The sequence below is a fragment of the Limanda limanda genome, chromosome 1 (assembly GCF_963576545.1).
Source record: "Limanda limanda chromosome 1, fLimLim1.1, whole genome shotgun sequence".
NCBI classification, from domain to species: domain Eukaryota; kingdom Metazoa; phylum Chordata; class Actinopteri; order Pleuronectiformes; family Pleuronectidae; genus Limanda; species Limanda limanda.
The window spans coordinates 6,217,196-6,244,268 of record NC_083636.1 but is presented as its reverse complement, the minus strand read 5'-3'; the positions used below and the strand labels follow the sequence as shown (position 1 = coordinate 6,244,268).

General features: G+C 43.4%; 2 protein-coding genes and 1 pseudogene across 2 annotated transcripts; all 3 read right to left on the bottom strand.

Annotated features, from left to right (window-relative positions):
* Positions 1-11,988: 11,988 nt before the first annotated feature.
* On the bottom strand, positions 11,989-16,700 carry zgc:92275 (cholesterol 7-desaturase nvd). The gene is made up of 7 exons (XM_061080332.1): positions 16,394-16,700; positions 14,207-14,395; positions 13,619-13,797; positions 13,305-13,430; positions 12,980-13,099; positions 12,477-12,653; positions 11,989-12,365 (listed from the first exon to the last, which is right to left on the bottom strand). Exons 1-7 carry the CDS (start codon positions 16,698-16,700, stop codon positions 12,204-12,206), a joined length of 1,260 nt encoding a protein of 419 aa, XP_060936315.1. The 3' UTR covers positions 11,989-12,203.
* Positions 16,701-17,673: 973 nt separating this feature from the next.
* On the bottom strand, positions 17,674-21,088 carry LOC133017936 (bile salt-activated lipase-like). The gene is made up of 11 exons (XM_061084234.1): positions 21,026-21,088; positions 20,696-20,843; positions 20,436-20,555; positions 20,154-20,351; positions 19,932-20,062; positions 19,454-19,561; positions 19,180-19,294; positions 18,738-18,924; positions 18,429-18,632; positions 18,079-18,288; positions 17,674-17,980 (listed from the first exon to the last, which is right to left on the bottom strand). The coding sequence occupies exons 1-11, from the start codon at positions 21,086-21,088 to the stop codon at positions 17,788-17,790; spliced, it is 1,677 nt and encodes a 558-aa protein (XP_060940217.1). The 3' UTR covers positions 17,674-17,787.
* A 1,305-nt stretch (positions 21,089-22,393) lies between these two features.
* LOC133018401 (bile salt-activated lipase-like) lies at positions 22,394-26,763 on the bottom strand (annotated as a pseudogene).
* Between the last annotated feature and the right edge of the window lie 310 nt (positions 26,764-27,073).

Genomic DNA, 27,073 nt, shown 5'->3' with positions numbered 1-27,073 from the left:
GCGCACCAGATCCTCTCCGGTGGCGGGTCGGCTCGACCGGCTCGTCGGCAGCAGCACGGCTCAGCCTGCGGTGTGCACGACTGCGGGCTCGATCCAGGTGGGCGGCGAGGAGCGGGGGAGGGGGTGCGAAAAAAGGAAAAAGAAAGAAGGACGGAGGGAGGAGAAGGATGTGGATTTATGTGCAATGCGGAGGAATGTGCACAACAAGCATACTAAGGGCAGGGTGTTAACCAGGGAACCGCATTGTCCACATGCTCCTCTGCAGAATGGCTCAGACCTCCCGCTGGTTCTGAGGGGAGAGTTGCAGCACCAGAGTCCTCCAGGCTGGTTCCTCTCCGGCGGGGCAGGTCGCTGCCTGTGGCCGCTGCTCGCTGCGCTGTGAGCGGACTGAACTGTCTCCGTGAGGGGGGGTCCTCCTGGATGAGCTGCCGCTGTCCTTGGTGCTGACAGCTGTGGATGCGCGCCGCCGCGGTGGTGGAGGAGGTGGTGGTGGTGCGCGCTCCCGCCGCATCAGCAGCTCCCCCCACTCTGGGATTTGCGCGTTGGCGTGATGCTGCTGGAGGAGGAGAAGCTGCTCGTATGAAAAATAAATGCACTCGCTTGTTCCAAATACGCGTAAAATGTGATGAGAGACGAAAGGGCCGGGTCTGTGGAGGATGCTCACTCGCAGCGGGGGGTCGCGGTCACCTGCGTGGGGGGCTGCAGCGGTAATTCAGCCCGATGTGGTTCCACATGAGGATCAGACGCTTGTGAGATTACATTTTTCTCCTGAATTAGCCATATTGCTCAGGAGCAGATGGAGGAGGGGGGTGATCATTCCATCCTGACGGGTTTCAGGTCAGAGTTGAGCCGGAGAGGTTTGGTCTGGTTCGCCCCAAAATGGACCGAGCTCATTGGGGCAGCCCATTAATCATCAGGCAGACGTGAAGATGTGCATGTTGGGTAATTTGAAGTTGAGAGCAGCATCCTTTGCAGATACTCGAGCAGAATCAACCCCCCCTGGTTACCTAGGAAACAAGATATTTTTTAACAACACACACACACACACACAAAGACAATCTTTACAATGTGGTAAGACTTTATTCAGGGAATGAAAAAAATACATCATTTTTACCAAACCAGCCTTGAGGATGAAGAAAACAATTGTGTTAGTGAATTAATCCTTCTCATCAATTAATAATAAAATTCAGACATTTCAAGTCCTGCTGTGCGTTTATCACAAGTACTGACACGAACGATTCGTACATTTGAGGGAAAGAAAAGAAAAGGTGATTTGAAAAAAGAGGCCAGAGTAAAAAAAAAATCATTGAACGACGCTCTGAATTATAAATCACGCAGCCCAGCGGTGTGTCTCCGGGTTGCAGGGAGCGGATGAATTAATCACAAGGCTGAAAGAAATCAACATCCATCAGCTGCCGGCTGTGTGCTCCCACAACGACTCCGGCTCACATATGATTAGTTCTCTTTACATAACTTATGACAAGGAGAATGTACGTTAACTGGTAAAAGGAGGCTTAGCTGGAAATATCCATTCATCAACAATTTAGGCTTTTTGAGGTTCGAGGTTGAGCTGGTCCCTGCTGACACTTGAGGAGAGGTGACGCTCACCCTGGACAGGACACCAGTCCATCAAACAGCCAACAGACAAACAACCATTCACACCTACGATCAGGTTTGGTCCTCCAGTTAACCCAGCATTCATTTGTATATACAATACAATCCTATATAATGTTATAGTTTGAAAGATAAATCACTTTACTGTGTATAAACTTCTCAATAAGACAGAACTGGTGAGATTTAGAAGCTGCAGGTTGTTTGTGTGACTGGTCAGACGTGGTTAGTCACTCATTGATCTCGACACAGCGTCTCTCTGGAGCACAGCCGGGACACGTCCATTTTAAAAAGGTGTAGTCTTCGATAAAGTTTTATAAAAGCGACATTAAGGGAATACATTGCCTCCAAAATGCGAAACAAACAAGACAAGTCCCTGTCACTACCGATCGACCGAAGGTAACAAATAACGTTGTTGAACAGAGACCTTGATGATTAAACCCCCCCCCCTCCAGCGTCGGTACCTCAGCCAGTTTGTATAAAACTCTCCACTTATTGCTGGCCCTGACCCTGTGAAGGCCTCTTATTAAACGAGGTTATGAAGCCCTCCTCTCCCCGCCCACTCATCGACGACTCACGCATCAATAAAGCCGGACCAATCTGCTCTGCAGCCATAATATCATGTATGTTTGCAGCTGGGGCAACACAACACAGAGTCCTGTGAAGGATGATGCACACGGATAAGCACATGCAGGCAGCAGAGCACCCACAGATCATCGGTGGCTTTTAAACCTAAGTTTACACATATACACACTAATCCATGCAGAAGCACAAACACACACACACTTGAGTTCACGCTTCGAGCCATCCACCCACACAGAAGCAACACAGACTAATACACAACCCACACAGTCCTCTGCAAGGAGTGAGTGTGTATCTGTGTGTTCAAGTTAACAACAAAAACTATTTCTCATTAGCTTATCTGTCATTTGGTTGGAATATTTCTTTATAATAACAACAAAGGTTGAATATATATACTTAAATAATCAAAGCCACACCAGGGGGCGATCAAGATGTTATTAGCAATTGTAGCAGCTAAGCAATCTTAGGGGATTTTAATTTAATGAGCTTTATCCAGGGTTTTTGAATATTTACTTTCAAAACTTAAAATCTGGTGATGAATCATGATTTCAATAAGGTGATGAAATATAGCTTTCGAAGCATTAAAAAGGTCTTAAAATTTAAATCAATATCCTGTTAAAGGTGATCTAACCTGTTGTCTAATCTTATTTTTGACAAAACAAAATGACTTTAGGTGATTTCACTTCATGTTTTAATCATTTCAAACAGGCAGAAGCGTCTTTAATTGAAGGATTTCCCACGTATGAAACACACAGAGCCTGTAGTCGTTGAACTCAACATGCTTTAGCGCTTAGCATGACATGGCTCCTTGTGTTGCTTTTTCCATCACACAAGTGTTTTTTCGAACACATTCGCAACGTGTGCGAGTGGAATGGTGTGAAGAGCCGCACCATAAATGATGTGTGAGGCTTCCTTCAGCACAGCGCTCATCGAGCAGCGCTTCGAGTGGAGGAGTCGTTGGTCATCGATCGCTGGACGCCGGCGACATGGAGCCCACAGTTTGTGATCGAAGCCCGTAACCAAACAGACCGTGTGCTGTGACATAAACAGAGCTGATGGGGTCTGTGAAATGGATTGCCTCAATGAGTCATCTCCAGATGGATGCCTGCCGATCTGATGTGTTTCTCATGTAGTGTTAAGTCCTCGCATAAATTATGGATGTGTGAGCCCCCCCCTCGTGCTCGTTTGCTCGCTCGTCCCAAAGCTGAAGCGTTGGTGCTGCAGTGAACACAGTGAGTCTTCCGGACTCCATCTGTACTTGCCAACATCCTGCAGAGCCCTGTAGGGGGGGTCGCCTGCAGGCCTGATCAATATGGATACATTTTGAAATTTCACAGTAGAGAGCGATGCCCTATTTCAGATTCCAAATTTACGTTTGAGTCGTGGACAGTCCACTGACTCTGGAGCAGAAAAACAGTCGTACATAATTCCAGAGGATTTAAAGACCCGTCCTGTTCTTCAGATACAACGTATGTATACACATGTAGAGTCTGTGTTCTATGAAGTGCTTCGAATTGTCTTTTCACATGATGTTCTCGTTCCGCAGCTCACCATGTTGAAACAGAGGGCGTTAAGTGTTATTGTCTCTACATTAGTTTGCCCAAGGCAAGATATGCATGCATTTTTTATACATTTTATAAGTAATGTGAGGAATGTATATTTTATACTTCTGAGAACCATGTTTTGGCTCTTACATTCATTTAATCCTCGGCATTTGAGTCAACAGCCAGTCAACCAATTATTGACATTTTATTTCAATAAATCTTTGTTATGTGTTTTTGCCTCTTGTTGGACGAGGAACAAGCTAAAAAACAACACATTTTAATGTTTTGAGTTTTTATGGCGTACATTATTCATGTAGGACCTTGTGAACGAGATATGTTTCTCTCCCAAGAAAAACTTGAGGCTAAAAAACCCAAAATATCTGGCTGCCATCTGATGCTGCAGGAAGGTAGGTCCTCCTGGGTTTGTCAGAAGTCTCAAAGCCACTTTCAGACACAACCTCTGGGTAAAATCCAGTGAATTGGCAGCAGAGTTCACCGGCAGTTTGCCTTTCACACATGTACAAGACAACAGGAGCTTCCCTGCACAGACGCGTTCACAACAACACACTGGTGTCAGCTCTTATCTCCATCTCATCTCTTCTACGCGTGTGTCACCGCTTTGTCACAGAGAGATATTTGTTTTCTACTTGTTCTCACGTGGGATTCTCCTGGATTTCTGGGACTTTATTTGAGGAGGCCAGGCGGAGAAATTCTTCAGATACTGGAGAGCGTCTCACTCGGACATTTGCGTTCACACATGCACCCCCCTCTGGAGAAAACACAGAGGAGCTGCAGTGTTCAGTGCATGTCTGAAAGCAGCTACTGGTCAACTCATGTAGGCTACATCCACACCTGGTTTTATTTTTACACAACAGACATGATCATTATGTTTATAGGACTACTTACATACAGTATATATATATATATATTAAATGGCACATGTACATAGTAACAAACATGAAGGTGCAAGTGCATCGACAATTAAAGAGAGAAGCGTTAAATCTAGCTGTCATCATTGTCTTTGAAAGAACAACATGGATGTAAGAGGTGAACTTGTCGGGCCCAGTCTCCTTCATGTGCACTTTGAAAGGAGATCAAGCTGAGTTTTTGTTGCTAAGAATAAGCAGCAGTAACAGCACAAAGCATCCAAGCTGTTCTAGTGAGAAGTAGGTCAACACAAGACCCAGAAAGAGTTTTTGATCCAAAGTCAAACCTCCATTAGCTTCGCTGTGGCACAAAGTATTCTTCAAAGAAACCAAAAAGGCAGAGGTTGACAGAAGCATTTATGTTGCTGATAACTTATTGTCACATTCTCCTTTGTTCCTCTGTGAGTTCAAGGAAGTGTCTGAAATGATCAGGCTGCGTGAAAGGAATGATCAATGAGGTTATTAAAAGGAGAAAAAAACTGAAAAACAATTAACTTTTTCTGGTTACTACCTGGAACTTATTAAAAGAAACTTAAAGTTCCTTCAGACTACCTACGTTTAAGCAAATTAAGCAAATTATCCGGCTGATCTACGAACAACCAATAGCAACAACAAGCTGTTCCACTCCAGTCCACCAGGCGGTGGCGGTAATGCAGAGGACTATAGAACAACAATTATATTGTATAGATCAAGTAATACTACAAAAGTAAGAATGACAGAGATTCAAATTGAGAAGTTGTTGATTGGAAATGAGACAAGCTCCATTAACAAAGTATATTTAAGTTACTCGACCAATCAGGCATTCTTAACGTTGCAGACTCCTTTCCCAAGGTTCCTGTTCTTTTGTGAAGAACAACCTTCGTTAGGGGATAAAAGGTCTGGTGAAAACACAAAGTTCAACAAACCATTTTCCAGAGGTCAAACTCTGGAAAGACCTGAAGTCCCTCAATTGAGAAATTTACCCGAAAAGGAGAGGATGGCATATAAAAACAGGAAACAGCCCAGCAGCCCAAGGCACAGCAGCAAGAAGACAATGATGAAGAGGCAGCGCCAGGCTGGTCGCATCCATCTCAGATCTCTGTCAAGGTGGGAAGCATCACCGGCCTGAGGGGCCCGAGGGGCCCGAGGTCCAGGGCCAGGACCGTTGACGAGGGCCGGTATGGCCTCGGAGACACAGCTGCTGTAGAACTCCTCCTGAAGTCTTCTGATCTCCCACTGCGGGAACATGGTGGTCTGCCGACAGAAGGGGCACGGCATTCTGCCCGGCTCTTTGGCCCACCTCATGATGCCATCCACGCAGCGTTGGCACAGTGTGTGGTTACATTTGAGCAAAGTGTGCGAATCACTCCGCTCATTGCAGATGTGGCACTCGGGTCGGCCGCTGTCACTGCACAAGCTCCTGACACTTCCACTGCAGCCGCGCTGATCCCCGCCCGCCAATTCTAGCTCGTGTGGAACAGATGTCTCTGGGTCAGCAACATCTGTCGCTGTTTGCGTGTCTGCTCTGTGATTCTCGTCCCGGCTGTCCTGGTGTTCGTGCTGAAGCAGAGGCTGGAGGACGGCGTCGCTCTCATCCCCTCGCCTCTCTGCTCCCCTCGCTGTGTATAGAACCTTGACAGCTCCTGCTGGCTGGTTTTCCTCCAGCGTAACAACGGCTTCCTTCTCACTTTCGAGGTCACCTGCTTCCGCCATGCTTCCTTGTTCCGGTCTGTTCAACACATTAACACAGCAGTTCTTCATTACTTTAAATTAGGGCTGTTAATCGATTAAAAAAATTAATCAAGTTAATCACGTCAATAGGCTGTGATTAATCATTATTAAAGGGACTCTTACCTTTGTTGCATTTTTACACTTTTTGTGGATAAGGTTAAATTGGTATTAATAAGGTAATGACACTCTAAAATGCAAGACAGACCCACCAGGAGTTAAAGCAAACAATTATTTCACTCTCGTAATATTTAGTGAAAACTTCAACCAATAAAATTCTTCGGACCGAAGGACCTTATTGGCCGACAGACCTGTCTGTTTGCTGCATGGAAACAGACAGGAAGCCCGTCTGCTTCTTGTGGCGCATTCGGGCCCGCGTCATCAAGGCGCGTCCTCAACTATAGGGTTTGTTTTGATTCCACGGCAGACAGTAGCGAGTAGCGAGCGTATCGACCGTAGAGACTGACGATGGCAGACCAAAGTGGTCCACGGCGTACTGAAACAGCCGCTCCCAGGGGGAAAAACAAAAGAAAAAACACAGCGGATGGGAACGAGGGGGTGGGGCATTGGAGGAAGGCGGGATGATTCGAATGTGCTGTAATTCTCAAATGCAACAAAGGTAAGAGTCCCTTTAATCACACAATTTAAATACTACTATTTACAATTAAATAAAGTTTGAATAAAGAAATGTATGACAAAGTGGTTAGGGCTTCTTAAAACTTTATTTTACATCTCAGCCAATTAGAATATCTTAATTCACAGAGCAACAACACCCATACAATGCAAACAGTCTTTTTTTTAACCTGCTCATCACGGGCACCTGTGTGCCACTGTAGTAAACACGCCTCTGAAATTGGGCTCTACTCTATGACTGCATAGAGGTTTGACTGATTAAAGGGCCTCATCATTAGAATGAATACAAAGTCTCATGGAGTGCTTGGCCTTGCCAACAACATCCATAACAAGCTGCCAACTAAAATAGAAGACAAGCATATGAGAACCTGTCATCTTCTGCTACAAAGTAAATATAAACAGCTTGTCTGTAAACTTTGAGGTAACATTTCACCCAAATAAAGTCAACATTACATTGAGTGGGCTGGATAAGTGTCTTTAAAGAAACAAAGTGAACAGTCCTTTTTACACACTTATTTCAATAACAATAACTGTGTGCAAAGGTGTTGTGTGTGTGTGACTTCAGTCAACCAATTCATCGTCTACTTTTCTTTTAACCAGTTACTCAGGCAAACTAGCTTGTTGACATTATTCAGATGACAGAGCTGACCTCATTTTCTGTACAATGTGGCCTGCCAAAGAAAATAGCATGGCACTGTTGAGGCAGGTGTGGCCAAGTACTTTTGTGCAAGATGTGCCATCCTACCATGGGCACCACCACTGAAGTGGACATGTGTCTATGCTGACACTGGGCTCTGCCCTATACCTGTCCAGAGTTTTGTCATTAAAATCTGCATCCTCATCAGACTCTTAGCTGTGGTCGTCTTGTTGACAGAGCCGGCTCTGCTGCACTCCGCCAGCGTAGCTTGACGAGCACGGCTTGAACTCGTCTCGGTGTCAGCATCTGTGTTAGCAAAGATGTGCTTTGCACGGAGATGGTACTTCAGACTCGTTGTACTACGGTCGAAAGACAGTTCATCACTGCAGTATGTACAAACAACTCTGGTTTTATCTAAACTCCCATTCTGAAGCTTTTTAAATCTAAATTTGCCGTTAAGCACACCGGGGTCCGTCTCCTCACTCCTCACTTCGCTCCTTCTTCACCCGCAGGCAGGTAAACATCCGCGCTGGAGGACTACGGCAGGAGATTGTGGTCAGACTTGGCGATGTGATTAATTTGCGTATAAAATAAATAACGCGTTAAGGTTTCCAGATTAATCACACGCGTTAACGCGTTAACATTGACAGCCTTACTTTAAATCCAATGCGCCAACTGCTGAGGTAATGCTTCAGTTAAACAAAGGCAGCAAAGTTTCCTCCAGATAAGATAAGCATACTCGAAGATAAGGGCCACTAAGCAATGCCCTGTGCCTCAGAGAAGTGCCACTGGCCAAGTAGAACGGTGAACATTTAACTACTCTGCTCAATTTAACACACTAACATATTTAGTGCAATGGAGAGGTTGTGCCAGTTCAGAGATGCATGAGCAAAGCATCAGGGCAGAACAGATTTATTCGGCATATTTAAATACACATTACAAATCTGTAGATTGGCCTTGGTCATGAAAATATGTTTCAACATTGAGTATTGAGCACATGCGCTATTCATAAGAAGTGTCATGCTTTCTAATGGATACTATTTCATTGCTTTAGAAAGTGTCCTCTCTGTCTTCTACGACCAACTGACAATTAAAGCCGTTTTTCAGACATTACAGAGTTTACCGATCCAAATTAACAATGGTCAGCAGTGTATCCTTTTTTAGGATAGTTCGGATAGTAAACACTCTCCAGTCATTATACAGTCCCCTATGTAATTCAAATCCCATTTTGTAGTGGCATCAGGACCAACTCGACCTGTCGTACAATTGTAAATATAAATACGAGAAGAGTATCGCAGCACAAACTGCAGCAGACACGTTTATTTCTACATTAGAAGATGATCATTCAACATGTTTTTACCTTAAAGTGTTAATACCAAGTGTAAAGTAAACATTTGAAATATACACTGTGGGATTTCCCACTAGCTTACGTTATTATTGTTGTACATTATAATCCTGAGACAATGACGTCCACCTGATTCTGTGACAAGCTGCAGTAGCACAAACTACTTGTTTAATTTCTGTGCAGAGACGCAAGACAAACTAGTGAAGTGGTTCTTTAAATAGTCATAAATCATTATCAGTTGTCACCTGAGACCTGAATCAGAAAACAAACACAGCTGTCATTTAACAGAACGTTTTCTGGATCTAACTTCATACTTACACACGTATCCTTTCTAATGCAGATGAAGGCAGAGTGAGAGAGAAACTGATAGAGCAGCTGGTTTGTTTTGACATATAAACATCACATGCTAGAACTGACACACAAGACACAACATGTCTCCGCGTGGTGACAATAGTTTTGTTACACAGTCATTGATCAGACTTACCGGTCCGGTGAACAGGCAGCGTGAGGCAGAGGTGTCCAAAAGGCCCAAAGACAAACACAGACAGACAGACACAAACACACACACACACCCACAATGACATTCACACACAGACAAACACACACACACACACACACACACAGAAAAACACTCACAAACAGACAAACGCACGCACACACACACACAAACACACACAGACAGACAAACACACAGACAAAAAGCAAGGTGCAAAACTAGACTTACTAAAAAAACACACACAGTCAAACGGACACACACTTACTGACACTCAGGTGAACACTCACACAGGTGAAACTCACCAGGGCGGGAGGAGGCAGACAAACAGAAGTGACTACCAAACCGGAAGTGACTACCAAAATAAAACAGGAAACACTTATTCAAAGTCCAGAAACACAACCATGCATGGTTTGTATGTTGGTTTGTTAATATTATTATTTGTTCATTTGTAAGTAAAAACAACTTCACAGATTTCCACAAAACTTGGTATAGGAAGGAACATGGGCCGAGGATGAATCCATTAACCTTTGATGTGGATCGGGATAAAGGGCCAGATCCACGAGGCTTTTATCACCTTTCTTTATTTTGTCAAAAACATAAATGGATAGATTTTGATGACAAAAAAGGGTTGAATGCTCTTTTCCACCTTTAATATATTATATGTGATGTAATAAATCAAATCCTGGACTCCCTGATACATGTGGTTTATGTCAACTCTGACCTTTCCCCTGCTCATCTCTCCTACATAGTACAGAGAGGTCAAAAGTTCAAAGTGTCGCGCTGGTACTGCAGCCGCGGGCTGATCTCACTGTAGAACCGACTGAGGCAGCGCCTGTGCTTCTGGATGACTGAGTCCTCTTTAACAATAAGAGGCTTGGCGACATACTTCTTATTATTCCAGATCATCAAATCTTGCTCAAACTAGAGACAACAAAAAAAACAGGAGACGCTCACTTTCGAAAAACTTTTAAATGTGTATGACACTTGATTTGTATTATATCTAAAGGAACTCTCTCATGGTGAGCGTGCAATCTGAATCTGTCTTTGGCTTGACATCCAGCTGACCCACAGTGCTCAGATTGCAACAGGCCGGTAAGGTCAAGTTTCAATTGCTGAGGGAGCACCCCTAGATAGAATTCTGAGAAATTCAAAATAAGGCTCATTGAAATGAGGCATGAGGCCGCACCACACAGCAGAGCTGAGCCACAGTGAAGTGTGTGAGGTCAGCACAGAGGGGACAGACACACTCTCAAGGACTTCAATATATCATGTACATGGATGCACTCATTCACAGCAGTCCTGATTTGGGTCAACATGATTTGTGACTGTGAGAGGTTTGGTTCTGAGCAAGAGCTGGAAAGGCGAAACCAAAATACTTTTGTAAACTGCGTCATATTTTAGACAAATGAGGCCAATTGGAGACGACTACAGCACACAACACAAAAAGCATAACACAAACCTGCAGCCTGAGTGGACTCGTGTTCCAAACGTACCCTCTAGTGGCGTTTTGGGATTAATGCTCTGTAAAGCCACTACTGCAGAGATCTCTGTCTGTGATGTCTTGATGTAATTGGAATTAAAATAATTTTAAAAACAAGTAGGCTATAATATTCAATCATCTATGGAGAGAAAGTAGACTATTACAACATATTAGGAGGAAGTCTACGGAAGGGTTAAGGTAAGAGGCAGGACCCTGGAAGTTTTGCAATCACAGGGCCAGGATCAAGGCGTAGTGCTGTTAAATGGAACAACACACACTTTCTTTAGAACAGGTTGTGTAATTTAGAACGGTTGTGATGTGTCAGTGAATGTTTTTTTCATAGAAGACAGCAGCTTTCTCGGAACAGGGATATCACAACCTCTTGCTCAGCAAACAGCTATTCAGCCTTTTCTCTTTAAGTTGTAAGTCAACAAGTTTCCAGGTACTGTCCCGTTGGGTGGGGGTTACAAATTGAACCTAACTCCTTATAAAATGTCTGAGATATTTGTAAATACAGATTCTTTTAAACATCCAGTGTGTGAGATTGAGGTGAAAGGGATGTATTGACAGAAATGTTATCTAAAATAAGAGATGTTTTGAAATGTTTTGAATAGTGTATGTTTCATCTTAATTGTACAAATTGTTGTTTTCTTTACCTTGGATTTGGCCCTTTATATTAAAGTGATGTGTTATTTGGCTAATAAACTAAATAATATCAGTGCTATTTAAAAAAACACATTACTGGTGATTTAAATTTTTACCTTTCTTACCAAATTTCTTAGACCTTGCTTTACCAATGCTGACAAAGAGTCTACTGTTCAACCAGACATTGCTATACAGGCTATGATTGCTACATCATGAATTCCTAGTAAACGTAACACTTCCCTTTTTCGGAGACTGCTGATGAAGACATATTGCGTCACAACAGTCACAGAGAATCACAATTCTCAGTATTGTTTATTTTGATCAGTAAAACTGGTTCTTACAAATTTCAAACCAGTCACTAAATCAAATACATTTCAGGCACTTGTATAGACACAGGCTGGAAAGTCCAAGAAACAGAAGCAAAGGACAGTTTTCATGGAAATGGAAATGAAAGAAAAGCCCTTGCAGCTAAAAATTCAGGTCACCTTTCTCCCTGAAATATGAAAAATATAAAATAAATTGTGGATTCTATGGAGACACCTAACTCCAAACCCTGACTTCTCCCCTGCTGATCTCTCCTCCTCTAGTCCAGAAGGCTCAAAAATCGAAAGTGTTGCTCTGGTATTCCAGCCGCGGGCTGTTCTCGCTGTAGAACTGATTGAACCAGCGCCTGTGCCTCTGGATGGTCGAGTCTTCCTTCACAATCAGAGGCTTGGAGACATACTTCTTATTGTTCCAGATCATCACATCTCGCTCAAACTAGAAACAAACAAAAAAAACAGGAGAAGCTAACTAGACATGAATAAAATATATAAATGACCTGACAGTGAAAGACAATATCACTGTGATTCAGGTTTGTGTGTGAAGTACCTGAACACTCTCTCCTGCCAGGATGATTTTGGGGATCAGAGGTAGAACATTCCACTGGTAATAGATGGTGTGAGTGACACAATGCAGCATAGGCTCCACTGGTGTCACACATTGTATGATCGTACCCCGGCCAATCAAAAGTTGCTCAAAATCTAGAAACACGAGTCCGGGACCAACCTGAAACACGAACAGACATTTGCTAATTTCATTCTTGTGTGATGTGTATCATCCAGTTTTTATGCACTAGGTATTGATTCATAAACTACATTCATATACTCTAAATAATATTTATGTTTTTTATGCCGTAAATACTATCAGCACTTTCAGTCTACATACATTTTAATTCAGATTGATATGAGGTCACCATGATCTTTGACCTTTGACCACTGGCAACACACCAGTTCATCTTTGAGTGACAACTGGTCAAAATTTGAAGAAATTACATCACGGCAAAGTCGAGATATCATGTTCAACTGCATTTATAGGTATAAACTATACCGTACCTGTGAGGCCACAACACGAATATCCCCCAGGGGGCAGTGGTGTCCAAACAGAATCAAACTGTGTTTCAGGTACATCTTAGCACAGTGCTTGTTTGGCTCTGGCTGTGGATCCCAGGTAGCCTGGGGGGAAAAACACACACACACACACACACACACCACCGGGTTTTGTGGAAATACTTTCTGTTGTTTTTGCATAATGTTGCTAACAAACACACAAACCAGCAGACTAATTACTCCTGCATCCTCTTAGAATAAATATACTCTGCACCGCCAAAGATCAAGATGTTAATGGCATAATGACGCTTAAAGAGAGAGAGAGTCTTACCTTCCACTCGTGTTGGAAAAATTTTAAGATTTTGTTGTTGGTGTGGTGCACATCGTTGCCGCTGATGATGCCCGGGGTGTGCAGATGATTGAGGTGAGCAAAGTCGCCTGCGTTTTCCGGAATCTCCTGCAGAAAGGAGAAGTCGGCATGAAACACCCTCATGACTGGATTGAAAGACAAGCATCAAGACCGTTGACTGTATATGAAGATGGCGGTTCCCTTAAAGTGAAGCCAAAGCATCTGGATCACCCTCTGGTGGCTGGCTGAAGTTTTTGGGGATTCTACCCTCAAAACGAACGTACACATCCACCTACCTGTATGTGAGCGTTGATGAAGTGCTCGCTTCGACCCCGGTAGACCCATTCTCCCTTTGTGATCTCTTGCTTCTCTGGGACAGTCCACTGAGGGTCCTCTCCGTCACAGTGAAACCAAACCATGATGTGGCCGTTGACCTCACAGCTGGGCCAGCTACGCACCTTCGCAAAATCCGGCACTGAAGGACAAATGAAACCTGGAGCTGATTCACTGTCTCTTCAGTCGGAGAAATTAGATTTTTATAAATGTAGAAAATCGACAAACAGTCTATTCATGCTGGCAAGAAGATGAACCATTTTCAATTAGTTTCCACAATGTTTTTACATCAAATATCAACATAAAGACACATCTCCTCTGCATTGTTACCCTGTTAAATAAGAGTTTTCATATGGGTGTATATGGAAAATTTAAATTCTGGTTCTAATATGTCTCTGAAAGGCTCTTATTGGCAGATTTTTACTGGCCAATCGATAAATCTGCTGGGCTATAGTTAATCTTCACTTTCCACCATAATCATTTTATTTGTTTTTGCTTTACGTGTTATTCAGATGGTGAATGTGCGAGAGATTTCTCGGTTCGGCTCCTACCTTTCTTCGCGTAGGGGACCTTCACACACTTCCCATCATTCCCAGAAAACTGCCACCCGTGAAATGGGCACTCTATGCAGTTTCCCACCACCTGTCCTCCCACAGCCAGGTTGGCCCCCAGGTGAGGGCAGTAGGCGTCCAACACGTAGGCCTTCCCGTCCTGGCCTCGAAACACTGCCACCTGCTCACCTATGAGAAATCATTAAAACGGCGTCAGGCTTTTAATGCAATATTTCTCCTGATTAAAAAAATGTGATCACTGTTTGTGCTCTGTGTAGTTAACTGTTGACCCTTGTGATACAAGAAACTAGTCAGCGAGCATTGGACAGTGTCATGGTCTCTGATATCTGTCTGAAATGATTGATACTCTGCCACATTTCACCTTTTGCTAATGTGTGTCTTGGCAACAACAGTTTAAAATAGATCTGACCCCGGGGATCGTTTACATCCACAGTATAGTTCGCTAACCAGTGCGTGTGGCGGGTATGGAAATCGAACCTGCAGACCACATCTGGAGGGCTTCACTCTCTGTATCCACTGTCTTTGCTTGACATATAGTTGACCCCCATCCCAAAGATTGCTCCCAGTTTAGTGCGGGTCAGGTGTCAGTGTCAGGGTCACACTGCGTCACACCGCTCATAAACATTGAGACTGTAGGACTGTGGCCAAAAATCCAAACTAGAATGGATCTCATACAAATTTTAACGGGATTCAGCAGATAAACACACATTGAATTTATTAATGAGTTGAAGCTTTATTACCTTTATGTGATAATTGAGTTATTACAGTGGCGGATCCAGGGGCTGGACCAGGGGGGGCACTGGCACTAGAGCTAACATGGATGTTGGACATAATTGGCCCCTCTGCGTCAATTGTGCCCCCCCATTGAGAAAAATCCTAAATCCACTACCGAGTTATTATCAGTAACCACAACATCCACCTCCATGACACCTTTAGGTTAAATGACACGCGTGTCTGTGCCGTTAGAATGAGGCTTTGTTCAAAAGGAGAATGTCACTAAGCAGCCGAGAGTTTAAACCTCTCAAACAATGGCAACGGGCCAGTGTGTTCCCTGTGTGTTGCTACTACTTTGTCAACTGAGCTGGTCTCATCTTACCTGGAAACTATGACACAACGGTAATCCAGGGGAAATGATAAAGATTTAATTTAGCATGAATCTGAAAAAGCTGTAAATCCCCAAATGCTTATTTTCCCAGGAAAAGTTGCAAAATGATTCTGTGTCACTAAAGTGAACGATTAGTTGTGTCTCTGTATTGTAGGAGGTGTGATTGTACTCCAGTAACATATAATCCATCCATACTTCAGATCATGTAAAAGAAAAACTTGTTTTTATAAATATTAAAACATTTGAACACATGAGAATGACACTTTTTTGCATGCATGTGTCCATGTTTGGCATCAATAAGAATAATGTAAAAGATTAGCTGCTTTGTTTTATGTAATCCATTTGATTCCAGTCTCTTGGGCTGGATACTTTATCAACTCAATACACAAAATGTACTTATTCTGATTCAGTTACTGAATACTCTCAGTAATCGAATACAATTACTGACCCAATTACTCTCAGTTACTGCATAAAGTTACTGACCTTTGTACTCTCAGTTAGTGAGTGTGTTTAGTTACTGCAGTCATTGAATACTCCCAGTAAGTGAAAACAGTTACTCACCCAGTTACTGATAGCAGCTGACTGTATTCAGTGATCGAGTCAGTATCTGAACACAGGCAGGAACTGATAGTATCTGAATACAGTCAGTGACCCAGTGTGTAATGAGTTATGTGAATGAACCATTAGTTGTTATATTAATTATATTATATATTATTATCAAATCATCAATCAAATTGTATTTGTATATCCCATATATTAACAAATCACAATTCGTCTCATATAGGCTTTAATATGGTGTGACACCCTCAGCAAGAGTAAGGAAAAACTACTAAAAACCCTTTTAACAAGTAAAAAATTTAAAAATACGTAGAAACCTCAGAGAGAGCCACATGTGAGGGATCCCTCTCCCAGGAAGGACAGAAGTGCAATAGATGTAGGAAAACATCATCGGGATTAAAGTTTTTAGCAGCATTGATGAGGGTAAACATTTTGAAGGATAACTTCAATACTATATATCAAGCAGTTCTGCTGCAATCATAGTCTAGAGATCATTATCATACCTAGAACCGTGACGTTTCTGACCTGGCCCCTCTTCAGCAGGCACGCGTCCAGGACTCGGTACCACCCGTTCGGATAAACCGGAGGCAGGTCACCGATCTTCCTCCTGCGACGCACCTCGTTCGCCGCCCGGGCTTTGGAGCGTCCGTCCTCGGCGACGTATCCCACATCCTCCAGGGCCCTGAGCAGCACCAGGGGGCAGAAGAGCAGCCGGTAGAGCCGCCACAAGGCGTAGAGGGAGAGCCCGGCGATGATGCAGAGGACCACAGCCCGGGCCTGAGCATCCAGCAGCCCCTCGAACCTCCACATGAGGTCCCCGGGGAAGAGTCCAGCAGGTGGCGCCTTCATAGCGGATCTCCAGGTCTGCTCACTGGACATGGTCTGAGGATGAGTTTGGTTACGAAGTGTCCTGGAGACAAGATATTTAGCCAAGCTACGCCCATGGGACTAACTCTGACACTAAGTTAGTCCCTTTGTCAAATCCATGGAATTTCATACAGTGACTCATAGGTTGAAACATGCCTCCAGTTTAAGTGACAGGCAGGTTTGACAGTCAGGTTTGATGCTCCTCTATAGTTTGGTTCTTCTACATCAAACTGTGAATATGTGTCTGTGTAGATGTGGGTCAGTGGGAGGTGACAAGTTTAAACTGTGCCTTCAAATAATCTGCAGCCACACACATCAAGATGCAAAACAAGACAACAAGTGCAGAAAAGAATTGGACTGGGCCACCCACATACTTTTGTTCGTATAATGTATTAATATTAATAATAATATATGTCTTCCAATTTACGAACAAGGTGCTAGTGATAAGTACATTAGTGGTGCTTGTCTAATATTCATAATAATAGTAACTGTGCATTGAGGACTGGGCTGTCCACATACTTTTGGACATATAGTCTGTTATGATTGAGAATCATATTTTTGGGGGGGGGCAGTCTGAGACGCCTGCAGCTCATGACACAAAGTGTAGTGTAGTAACTGTGCATCATTGTACTTCTGCACTGAGCAGATTCAGACCATAGAGACAGACCTGTAGCCTGAGTGGAGCAGATTCCTGCTCTGAATGCACCCTCTACTGGTCTTATGTGATAAATGCACTGCAGATTGTCACAACCATGCATTAAATTATCTGCAAAGTGAAAATGAGATTTACAAACAGGAATAACACTGTAAATATTGTTTTCTGGGCTTGCGCACATTAAGATTTATTGTATTACCTTAAAAACAAGATTTTATACGGTTTACAGATTATTGTATTTTCTCCTGATGATGTCTCAGTCTTAGTCAGGGTCAACTACATAAAAAGCCACTGAACATGTTTTTCCACACAGATAGTTTATTGTACAGACTCTGTTATAAGTACAATATGTGTCTTAATGGAAAGGGAAATGCATCACAGAGCATCTGTGTTGTGATGCGATGGAAGGCCGGGCAGGGTGCTGACCCACAGGCGGACAAAGCGTGACCTCATTTCCTGTCCAGTGGAGCTCTCGTTCATTTTAGCGTTGATGTCCAGGAACTGGTATCCATTACTGGTACATTCAGGCCAGATCACAGGCACCACCAGGTTTCCTTTGTTGGGGTTTCTGGGGAAATAATAATGAAAGTTTTGATGTGAAGCTTCGTAAAATCGTCCCTAAGTTAATCAAGTTTTTGCACAATCGTGTACAGTGTTTATTTTTACCCAGTTCTGGCAAAGTTGGTCCAGTATGAGATCATGTAGCCAGACAGGTCTCTGTGTCTGTCTCCGTAAGCGCTCGGTGTGGTGAAGGGTTTGCCGAACACGTACTGGAGGTCGTCCGCGTGGTCGCTTCCCGTCCAGTCATGGTAGGGTTTGCCTGGCCCGGCCATTAAACTGGGCTCAGAGAGCAGGTAGGAAAAGGTGCGGCCAGACCTGTCCAACACCATCACAACATGTTTCATCATCATCATCATCAAGCTGACGATGCCAGTCTCAAACTACAACTTTAAGAAAATATCTGGACTTTTAATTTGTCATGTTATATTAAGCAGGACTGTGACTCGTGGCCTCACCTGGTGTTTGCAGTGTGCAGGTGAATGGCGGTCTGAATGGGAGCGAGGAAGATGTAATCAGTCCCGATGTCCACTGCAGTTCTCTTGATGGTCTCCTGACTGGGTTCTGACCCCCAGTTGGAGGAATATTCAGTGAAGGCGACTTCCAAACCTGCTTGGCCCTTGTCTTTGGTATAAGCAGCAAGGAGACGCCTTACGTCTTCTCTGCAGAGAAAAACAACAGCCGTTCGGTAAGTGAAAGGACACTCCTACGTGTCATGATTTAAATGTCACAGCTATAGGAGCGCTTGGAACAAAATGAGGCCTCACACAGAAGTGTCTTGATTCTTGTCGCCAAAGGAGGGAATGTCTTTTGAGGTGAAGAGGTGACCGTCCATGTTATTAACCCCAACAAGGAAGTCTATATCGGCGGCATTCTGGAAGAGGTTGCTGGGCTGATCAGGGAGGAAGTCGCCATCGAAAACCGGAGACAGAAGCAGGTTCTTCACAGTGGGATCTGAGAAGGATTGGAACAGTTATATTCATAAAGTTGCATCTTATGGAGCGTTGTTTATATTTGTTTCTGTTGTTTTTTGGGCAGGGTTCATTTCAAAAAGGCGCAGGAGGAACTTTAAAGGGACTGATTTCTATAAGTGTGTGAAAAAATGGGTCCATCTGGATTTGATTTAAAGGGACTGTTGGCCGTCTGTGTTTGTGACTCTTTCCTGGGTTCATAATTTCACATTTGTGGATGTGAACGAGTGAAGCTCACGGTCTGGGGAGCCCGGTACGATGCGAGGAGAAGCCATGCAGAGAGTCGCAGCATCAGTCGATTTCAGACAGTCCACCATCCTGTCGTCAGTGGGGCATCCGACCTTTGCAGCAACCTGAGCACAAACATGAAATCAAGCCTCGTGCTTATTTTAACATCGTAACTTTATCAGCTGACATTTACATTAAAAGTCAGAACTATCAAGTGTAATGTTTGTATCGCTGAAAGTCCAAAAACCAATGTTGCCCTTCATGAAGATCTAATGGTGACACACCTCCACGGCGACCTTTCGTGGGTTCCTGCTTAAAGCCCAGGGGCAGAAGGCAACTCCACTCTGGGAGATGGCTCTGTTGAACAGCCCTTTGTTGTGGGGGGAGAGCATCTGTGTAGGAACACATGGAAATAGCATTAAAATTACTATTTGTAGTTTAGTTCAATTGACAACTTGTCTTGCTCAACAGCAGAATTTACATGAAATAGTTGTTTAGGACCTTAAACTTGATTGAAGACACGACAGTGAACGTTACATTGCTAGTTTGATTACATCCAGTTTACTTACAGATTTTAAATTAATGTGTCCAAGGCCTGAATCGATAATTCAATATAAAACCGCCCTCATGGCAAGAAATGCTTAAATGCTAGCGTTTTCTACCTAAGAAATGTATGAACTATAAAGAAAAGGATTAGTTGGAATTTGCAAACGTTTTCTGGATGAGAAAGTTGTAACATGTTTTGTTAGCAGAGCCTCTGACCTGGAAGTTAACACTGGCGCCACCTGCAGACTCTCCGAAGATGGTGACGTTGCCGGGGTCTCCTCCAAACGAGCGGATGTTCCTGTGCACCCAGGCGATGGCGGCATGCTGGTCCCACAGACCGTAGTTCCCTGTCATGGAGACATTTTGAGTCAAACGCACATTAAACTAACTCCAACACAATTTCTTTTGTTTTGGTCAATCCCCGTTAACTGTACTCACCAGGTAAATTGGAGTCCCCTGTGCTGAGGAAGCCCAGAGTTCCTACACGGTATCCCACCGACACCACAATAACATCCCCCTTGTCTGCAATTTCCTGACCACTGTACAGATAATTGTTCAGAAAGTTCGCCCCCATTGAGCCACCGACAATGAAGCCGCCTCCGTAGAACCAAATCATCACTGGGAGGTTGGAGGACACTAGAGGAGAAGAAGAAAGAATTAGAAACTCATCTGCTGTATCAGCGCTTCTGATGTCGATGTGGAGAAACATAAAGAAGGTACCCTGTCGGCCTTGAGGAACCCAGATGTTGAGGTGCAGGCAGTCCTCACTACCGAAACTTGAGATCTGGAGCATGCTGATCTGGAGACATCGTTTTGCAAACTTAGTTGCCTTTAGTATGCCTGAGGAAGAAAAGCGTTATTGCTACTTCTCAGTGTTTAAGGGGGGATTTCGCAGCATATTGAAAATTTCTTAGCTTCTACATAAAAAAATACACATTCAAGTGTCCTGCTGTGTTTGGTCAGATCAGATCTGAACGCACCGTCCCAGCCAGGGTGAGGTTTGGGTTTCTCAAAGGTTCCAGGTTGCGCAGCAAAGGGAATTCCCTTGAAAACGTCCACAGAGTGGAAAAGACGGAGCGGAATATTTCGTCCCTGAACGCTGCCGCCTTCTGTCTGCACCACCCCCAGCTGGACACACACATTCAAAAGAAGAGCATTCCCATTCACTGACAGTATATAACACAGTGGAGCATGACAAATAAAGAGCATAACAAAATAAAGTACGACAGTTCATAGAAGATCTATTAAAGTGTCAGGATTGTTTTCACACTAGTTTATTTTCATATATTACCGCTCATTATTTGACTTACAGAGGCTGCAGAGGCCATTCCCAGGGACAGAACAACTGCCAACAAGATCTTCACTTTCTCCATGGCTGTCCAGAAACCTCTGCCTCTCTACATGCTTATATACACATAGACTCCCCCTCAAGTACACGAGTAATACTGGTAAATATAGCTGTTTACACATGTTATGCAACCTGTGGTCTCACTGGAAAATATTAGACCTCTGAACCTCTGACCTCTGATGGGAAGCAGCAGGGTGGTTTCAAAAACTCGCATGAACTGATGGAATTAAATTCAGGAATAGAAATAAATTTTCTATCAAACTCAATACTGCAAATAGGTAAAAAACCATAGTTAGTGGCTGGTTTATTTTCAGAGGCTTTATTCTGACATGAGAACCACAGGTCTGTTTTAGTAAGAGTGTTGTTTCCTTCATTTGTATTAATGTTGATGCTGTAACAATTTCTTGAATGACTAAAAAACAATTGTAAGATACAGCATGCACATAAAGAGCATATACATTAAAGATGTACACATATTAAAAAAAAACCTGAGCCCATGGCAGAGAGAAAGCTCATTGGTGGTTGTAAAACTGGTACAAAAGTTGAGTTGTTGTTGATTTACAGACGCAGGTGGAGTAATTCTCAGATTGTCGAAAAAAATGAGGTTTGAGATAAGATAAAAACCTCCGAAATATCACACAACAGCTCTGCAAGTTGACTGAAAAATGTATTTGTGTTTTAGTGTTGTGACCAGTCAAGAGATTAAGAAGACAAATCCCTTCTGATCCTTCCTGCCGTGACAGATCCACACACTTTATCAGTATTCCAGGAGAACATTAAAGGAAACCTCCTAAGTACTTATGCTTCATTTCACTGTAGATATATTCAGGAATTCAACATGTCACCTGATATAACATTTTAAACTGGAGAGGTCTGGAGAGAACTTGTAGGCCTATGCTAGCTGTGTTAGCTGGCTAGCTAGCTGGATGCTAGTTAACGCTGACAGGCTGGTAACAGAATCGCAGTGCTGTCATACATTGCTGGAACCTGATCATTACCCATTCGTCAGATTGTCTTTTTGCTTGTTATCAAGCTGTGCAGATTTTGTATTTGTACCCGACTTGTTTGTTGAAGCCAAACAATCCAGCAAAGACAAAACATTTTTAGACTCTTGCTTTGGTTTATTTTGCATTATGAGGTTAACACACACTAGTGCACCAATGATAATGTCTGCACATTAAATAAACTCAATACCAAAACATTATAACGTCATAGCAGTCTGATTTGTTATCGTTGCTGAGGTAAAACACACCTTAACTCCAAATGCACACATGCAAAGGGAGCACTACATTGAGGCACAATAAAATATTGAATAAAACAAAACAAAATATTATTGTTACTTATCAATTTATTTATGATGCACAGTACAGATGTGATTCCTTACATCTAATGGTTCTACACTTAAAAACAGTTAGTGCACAAGCTCTTTATTCTTAGACAGTTGTTGGAAGGTTGGGCAGGACGCTGGTCCAGAAATTAACGTAACGCATTCTCATCTTCTCTCCCACAGAGTCTTTCTTCATGTTGGAATTGATATCCAGGAACTGGTGTGAGGTGCTGGTGAATTCGGGCCAAGTGACGGGCACACTCAGCTCTCCTTTGTTGGGATCTCTTTGGAAGCAAAGACAACAGAGCAGCTGAATTGAGACAGTTGTGTTTTTCTATTTCAGTCACTGTTTTATCTCCAATTCAGCGATTCCACTGTATATTGTGTGTTCCTAATTTTACCCAGTTCTGGCAAAGTTGGTCCAGTAGGCAATCAAGTAGCCGGAAACGTCACGGTGGCGAGGCCAGTATCCCAGTGGCGTGCTGAAAGGCTTTCCGAACACCTATTGCAGGTCATCGGAATGGTCGGCTCCCACCCAGCTGGGGTAGGGTCTGCCTATGCCGGCCAGACGGCTGGGCTGGGAGAATAAGAAGGAGTAGGTACGGCCAGTGATTTAAAAAAAAAAAGAAAAGATGCTCTTAAAGCTGGATTCTTATTAAATATATACACATATTCAGGAGTCTGGTAAAAACGACAGACATCTAGTTGTAAAATCCTTGTTTTGTACCTTACCATTTACTTCTTGTAAATTTATCCTCCTACCTTTGCCACCATGGAGCCGAGAGATGTCAACTCCACTTTTACTCCCCAACTACTAAACAAATATGGTGAAACAATCATTAGGACAATGATAACGCTGATAAAATATCCTTTTCTCACTTGGCATTGGAAGCATGAAGGTAGAGCGCAGCCTGTGTAGGAATCAGGAAAATGAAGTCTGTGCCGATGTCCACCACAGTTCTCTTGATGATTTCCCTGCTTGGTCTGGATCCCCAGGTCATGGTGTATGTGGAGAAGGCGTTGTCCAAACCAGCCTGGCCCTTCTCCTTGGTGTACGAACCCAGAAGCCTCTTCACATCCTCACTGCACATGTGGACGGTTGGTAGTTAGGTCTGATAAAACACTGCTCTGTGGTGGCAGTCTATGTTTCACACTGATCACATTGATTGATTGAATATTTATTTAAGCCTCGGAAGACACATTGAGGGATAAGACCCTCATTTTCAATGGTGCCGAGGGTACAATAAAAAAGTTGATACATTAAAAGTTAATACATTGAATAAATAGGAATGAAATAAATATGCATATATATATACACAGTAATACAAGGTATAAAACAATTCGTCAATAAAATACTATGGCAAAGTCAACTAGCAGTTGAACTCACACAGGGGTGTCCACCAGGGGAGAGTTGATTGAAGGAACATCTACACCGGTGAAGAGGTGTCCATCCATGTCGTTGATTCCAGCGATGTAGTCAATGTCAGCGGCGTTGTGAAACAGGTTGCGAGGGTCATCAGGCAGGAAGTCGCCATCGATCACGGGAGACAGGAGCAGGTTTCCTACGATGGGGCCTAACAGAGGCAAGATACCACCAGACACTCATTACAACTGTGGCATCTTACTAACCATTTGATAGAGCTGCTGTTGATTTGTATAAACTAATGCTTAATCATGTTGTGCATACTGTATCTGACGAATACCTTAACATTTAGATGTGAATGTAATCTAGGCGACCGTGTGTGGTTGCAGTGCTTACTATCAGGTGAGCTGGCCAGACTGAGCGTGCCGGCCAACGTTAGACGAGCGGGATCGGTCAACTTCAAACAAGCGGCCATTGTTTGATCCGTGGGGCAGTTGACCTTCAGAGCAACCTGAGGAGCGGGTTCCATTTATATTTAATATACACTGATGTCCAATTTTAAATACCTGATAACTATTAATAAGAGAGGTCAAAGTCTAATAGAGGAAGTGGAAAGATTTATGAGAATCCGTGGTGTACCTCCTCAGCGAACCTGCGGGGGTTCTTGTTGATGGCCCACGGGCAAATGGCGACTCCACTCTGGGAGATGGCTCTCTTGATAAGACCTTTATTATGAGGTGTGAGAGTCTGTGGGCAGACGCACACAAAACAAAGAGGTTGGCCAAAACATACAAACTATGCATTGCATTCATGTGCGTTGCAACAGGGTCGGTATAGGAGGCAATGGTCTGGGGGCCTGAAGAAGAGAGGGACAACTCTGTTAAATTCTTTGATCGGCTATAAACGGTAGACCACGACACTCCATGCCACGGGGCCTGGTCAGGGGGTTACATGACCGCGGTGTCCCCTGTGCCTTCGATTCGGTTTACTTCGATGCAACGCCACCTTGGGCCCTTTTGCCCAAGACTCACAAAGTCCCTTGAAACGATCCTGATTTTATCATAACGTTTTTCGACCTCTCAGGTGTTTCCACTTCAACACACTCAATGAGCTTAAGTCTAGAAACAAAACTCACCTGGAAGCTAACACTAGCTCCACCTGCAGACTCTCCAAAGAGGGTGACGTTGTCTGGGTCTCCTCCAAACGAACGGATGTTCCTGTTCACCCAGGCGATGGCGGCGTGCTGGTCCCACAGACCATAATTTCCTGACAAGATGGAACATTAAATTATAATATAATTGATTCTGTGGCTGTTGTGAGAGAATAAACTGCCATCTACCGGGCATGCTCGAGTCTCCGGTACTCAGGAAACCCATAGTTCCAACACGGTATCCCAGCGTCACCACGATAACATTTCCTCTGTCTGCAATCTCCTGACCGCTGTACAGATAGTTGTCAAGGATGTTGGCACCCATGGAGCCTCCGGCCAGGAAGCCTCCTCCGTAGATCCATACCATGACGGGCAGATCTGTGGAGACTACAGACCAAACAGAATCAGAGGCAGCTGCAGTGTTGATCTATCGTGAACGACACTTGGTCCTTCTCTCTGTGTTTACCTGAGCGGCCATGGGGAACCCAGATGTTAAGGTACAGACAGTCCTCACTCCCTCTGGTATCGGTCATGAGGAGGTTAATCTGAATGCATCTATTTTTGAACTCAGTGGTCTTCATGACTCCTGAAAGAAGACACACACGGTTTAAGTTTGTTCCGATTGTCAGATCTAATTTGTGAGAAGGTCAATCACCCACCGTCCCAGCCAGGGTGACGCTGTGGCTTCTCAAACCTTCCAGGGATGTCAGCAAAGGGAACCCCTCTGAAGACGTCCTTGTGACGACGGTACCCGAGACGAATGTTCTCGCCCTGCACCATCCCCCCCTCCGTGTACACCACCCCGAGCTACAGAGATTCAGCACACAAAAAGTTGTGAAGTCACAAAATCCCAGCACTACATCGATGACATTTGGCAAATGAACATATTAGAATTTAACAAGGTGATATTGTTATTGTGAAGCACTCACAGAGGACCCGGTGAACACCTCCTGGAACACGGCAAAAGCAACCAAAAGCCCCAGCATCGCCATCATGACTGTGAGAACCAGGTTGGTTTCCAGGCTTGGTCTTTTATAAAGGGGAATCCTCCCCTGAACATCTGACCACTGTGCAGTGTGAGGGACACTTTTCTCGCGGTTACATAATATTACCCACCTTGTCCACAATGCACAGAAAACACATTCTACATCTTTGCCTTTAATGGAATATCAATCTAAAGCCATTTTACAAAGGTAGAGGATATTAGAAATATTAATATGGATGTTAATAGTCCTGTGACTGCACAGTTAGGTTGTGTTGGGCTTTATAATCACTGTGAGGCATTAATTTGATTAGGTTTAACATAAAGATGGTTTATGAGACATTAACCTTCGAGAAGTGACTTTCCAACTTTTGCAGTTCTGCATCAGGAATCCAACCTGGACTCTAAATACTTTTTATACTCTTCAAGAAAAGAACTTAAGTAAATTAAGATGGAATCTATCATAAATACTATATAAAAAACATATGATACAGGACTTTTCAAAACCCATTTTACAATGTGCCTCATATATGGCACCAATGATAAAAAGGACATTATTAAAAAAAAAAAGAATCTTTATGTCTGTCCAGCCATATGCAGTTAAGGTTGAAGGAATTTTAATTAAGTGTATTTTAGTAAAGTTTGCAGATCGATCTCCAAAATGTGTTACTTATTCATTATCGAACCACATTTGACCATAGTCTGCATTTAAATTATTGACTAAAAGCCGTGTTTTGTGGGGTCACGACTTCCGAATCATTCACAATTTATCTGAATGAAATCAGTGAAAATGAACTGAGCTCACCATGTAGTAGGCAAATACGGGCAGCAGCAGTTTCAGATTATCAGGCTGGATGCTGTTGGCCTTGACTGCGTTCCGAGAGCAGATGGGCTTGCTCTCGAACATCTAAGCTCAAAAAGGTTAGTTTAAAAGCAAAAACAAACGTATTTCTCAGTCATGGGTTACTAATCTGGTTCCACTTCTGGTATTAAACTGCACATATATCCATTCAAACATAAGCATACCTTCTTCTTACAGGGATAAGTTTAGCATCTTGACTTTTTGAACGTGTAGACCTATGCTAGCTGTGTTAGCTGGCTAGCTAACTGGATGCTAGTTAATGCTGACAGGCTGGTAACAGTATGGCAGTGCTGATATGCATTGCCGGAACCTGATCATTGCCCAGT

Coding starts and splice junctions, on each gene's coding strand:
- LOC133017936 (XM_061084234.1), bottom strand. CDS start 21,088: ATGGAGAAAGTGAAGATCTTGTTGGCAGTTGTTCTGTCCCTGGGAATG. Junction 19,562..19,931: donor GCGCCAGTGTTAACTTCCAG/GTCAGAGGCTCT, acceptor GTTCCTACACAG/ATGCTCTCCCCCCACAACAA. Junction 18,925..19,179: donor CGTACCGGGCTCCCCAGACC/GTGAGCTTCACT, acceptor AATCCTTCTCAG/ATCCCACTGTGAAGAACCTG.
- zgc:92275 (XM_061080332.1), bottom strand. CDS start 16,700: ATGTGGAGGTTCGAGGGGCTGCTGGATGCTCAGGCCCGGGCTGTGGTC. Junction 14,396..16,393: donor CAGAAACGTCACGGTTCTAG/GTATGATAATGA, acceptor GATTTCTCATAG/GTGAGCAGGTGGCAGTGTTT. Junction 12,366..12,476: donor TGGCAGGAGAGAGTGTTCAG/GTACTTCACACA, acceptor GTTTGTTTCTAG/TTTGAGCGAGATGTGATGAT.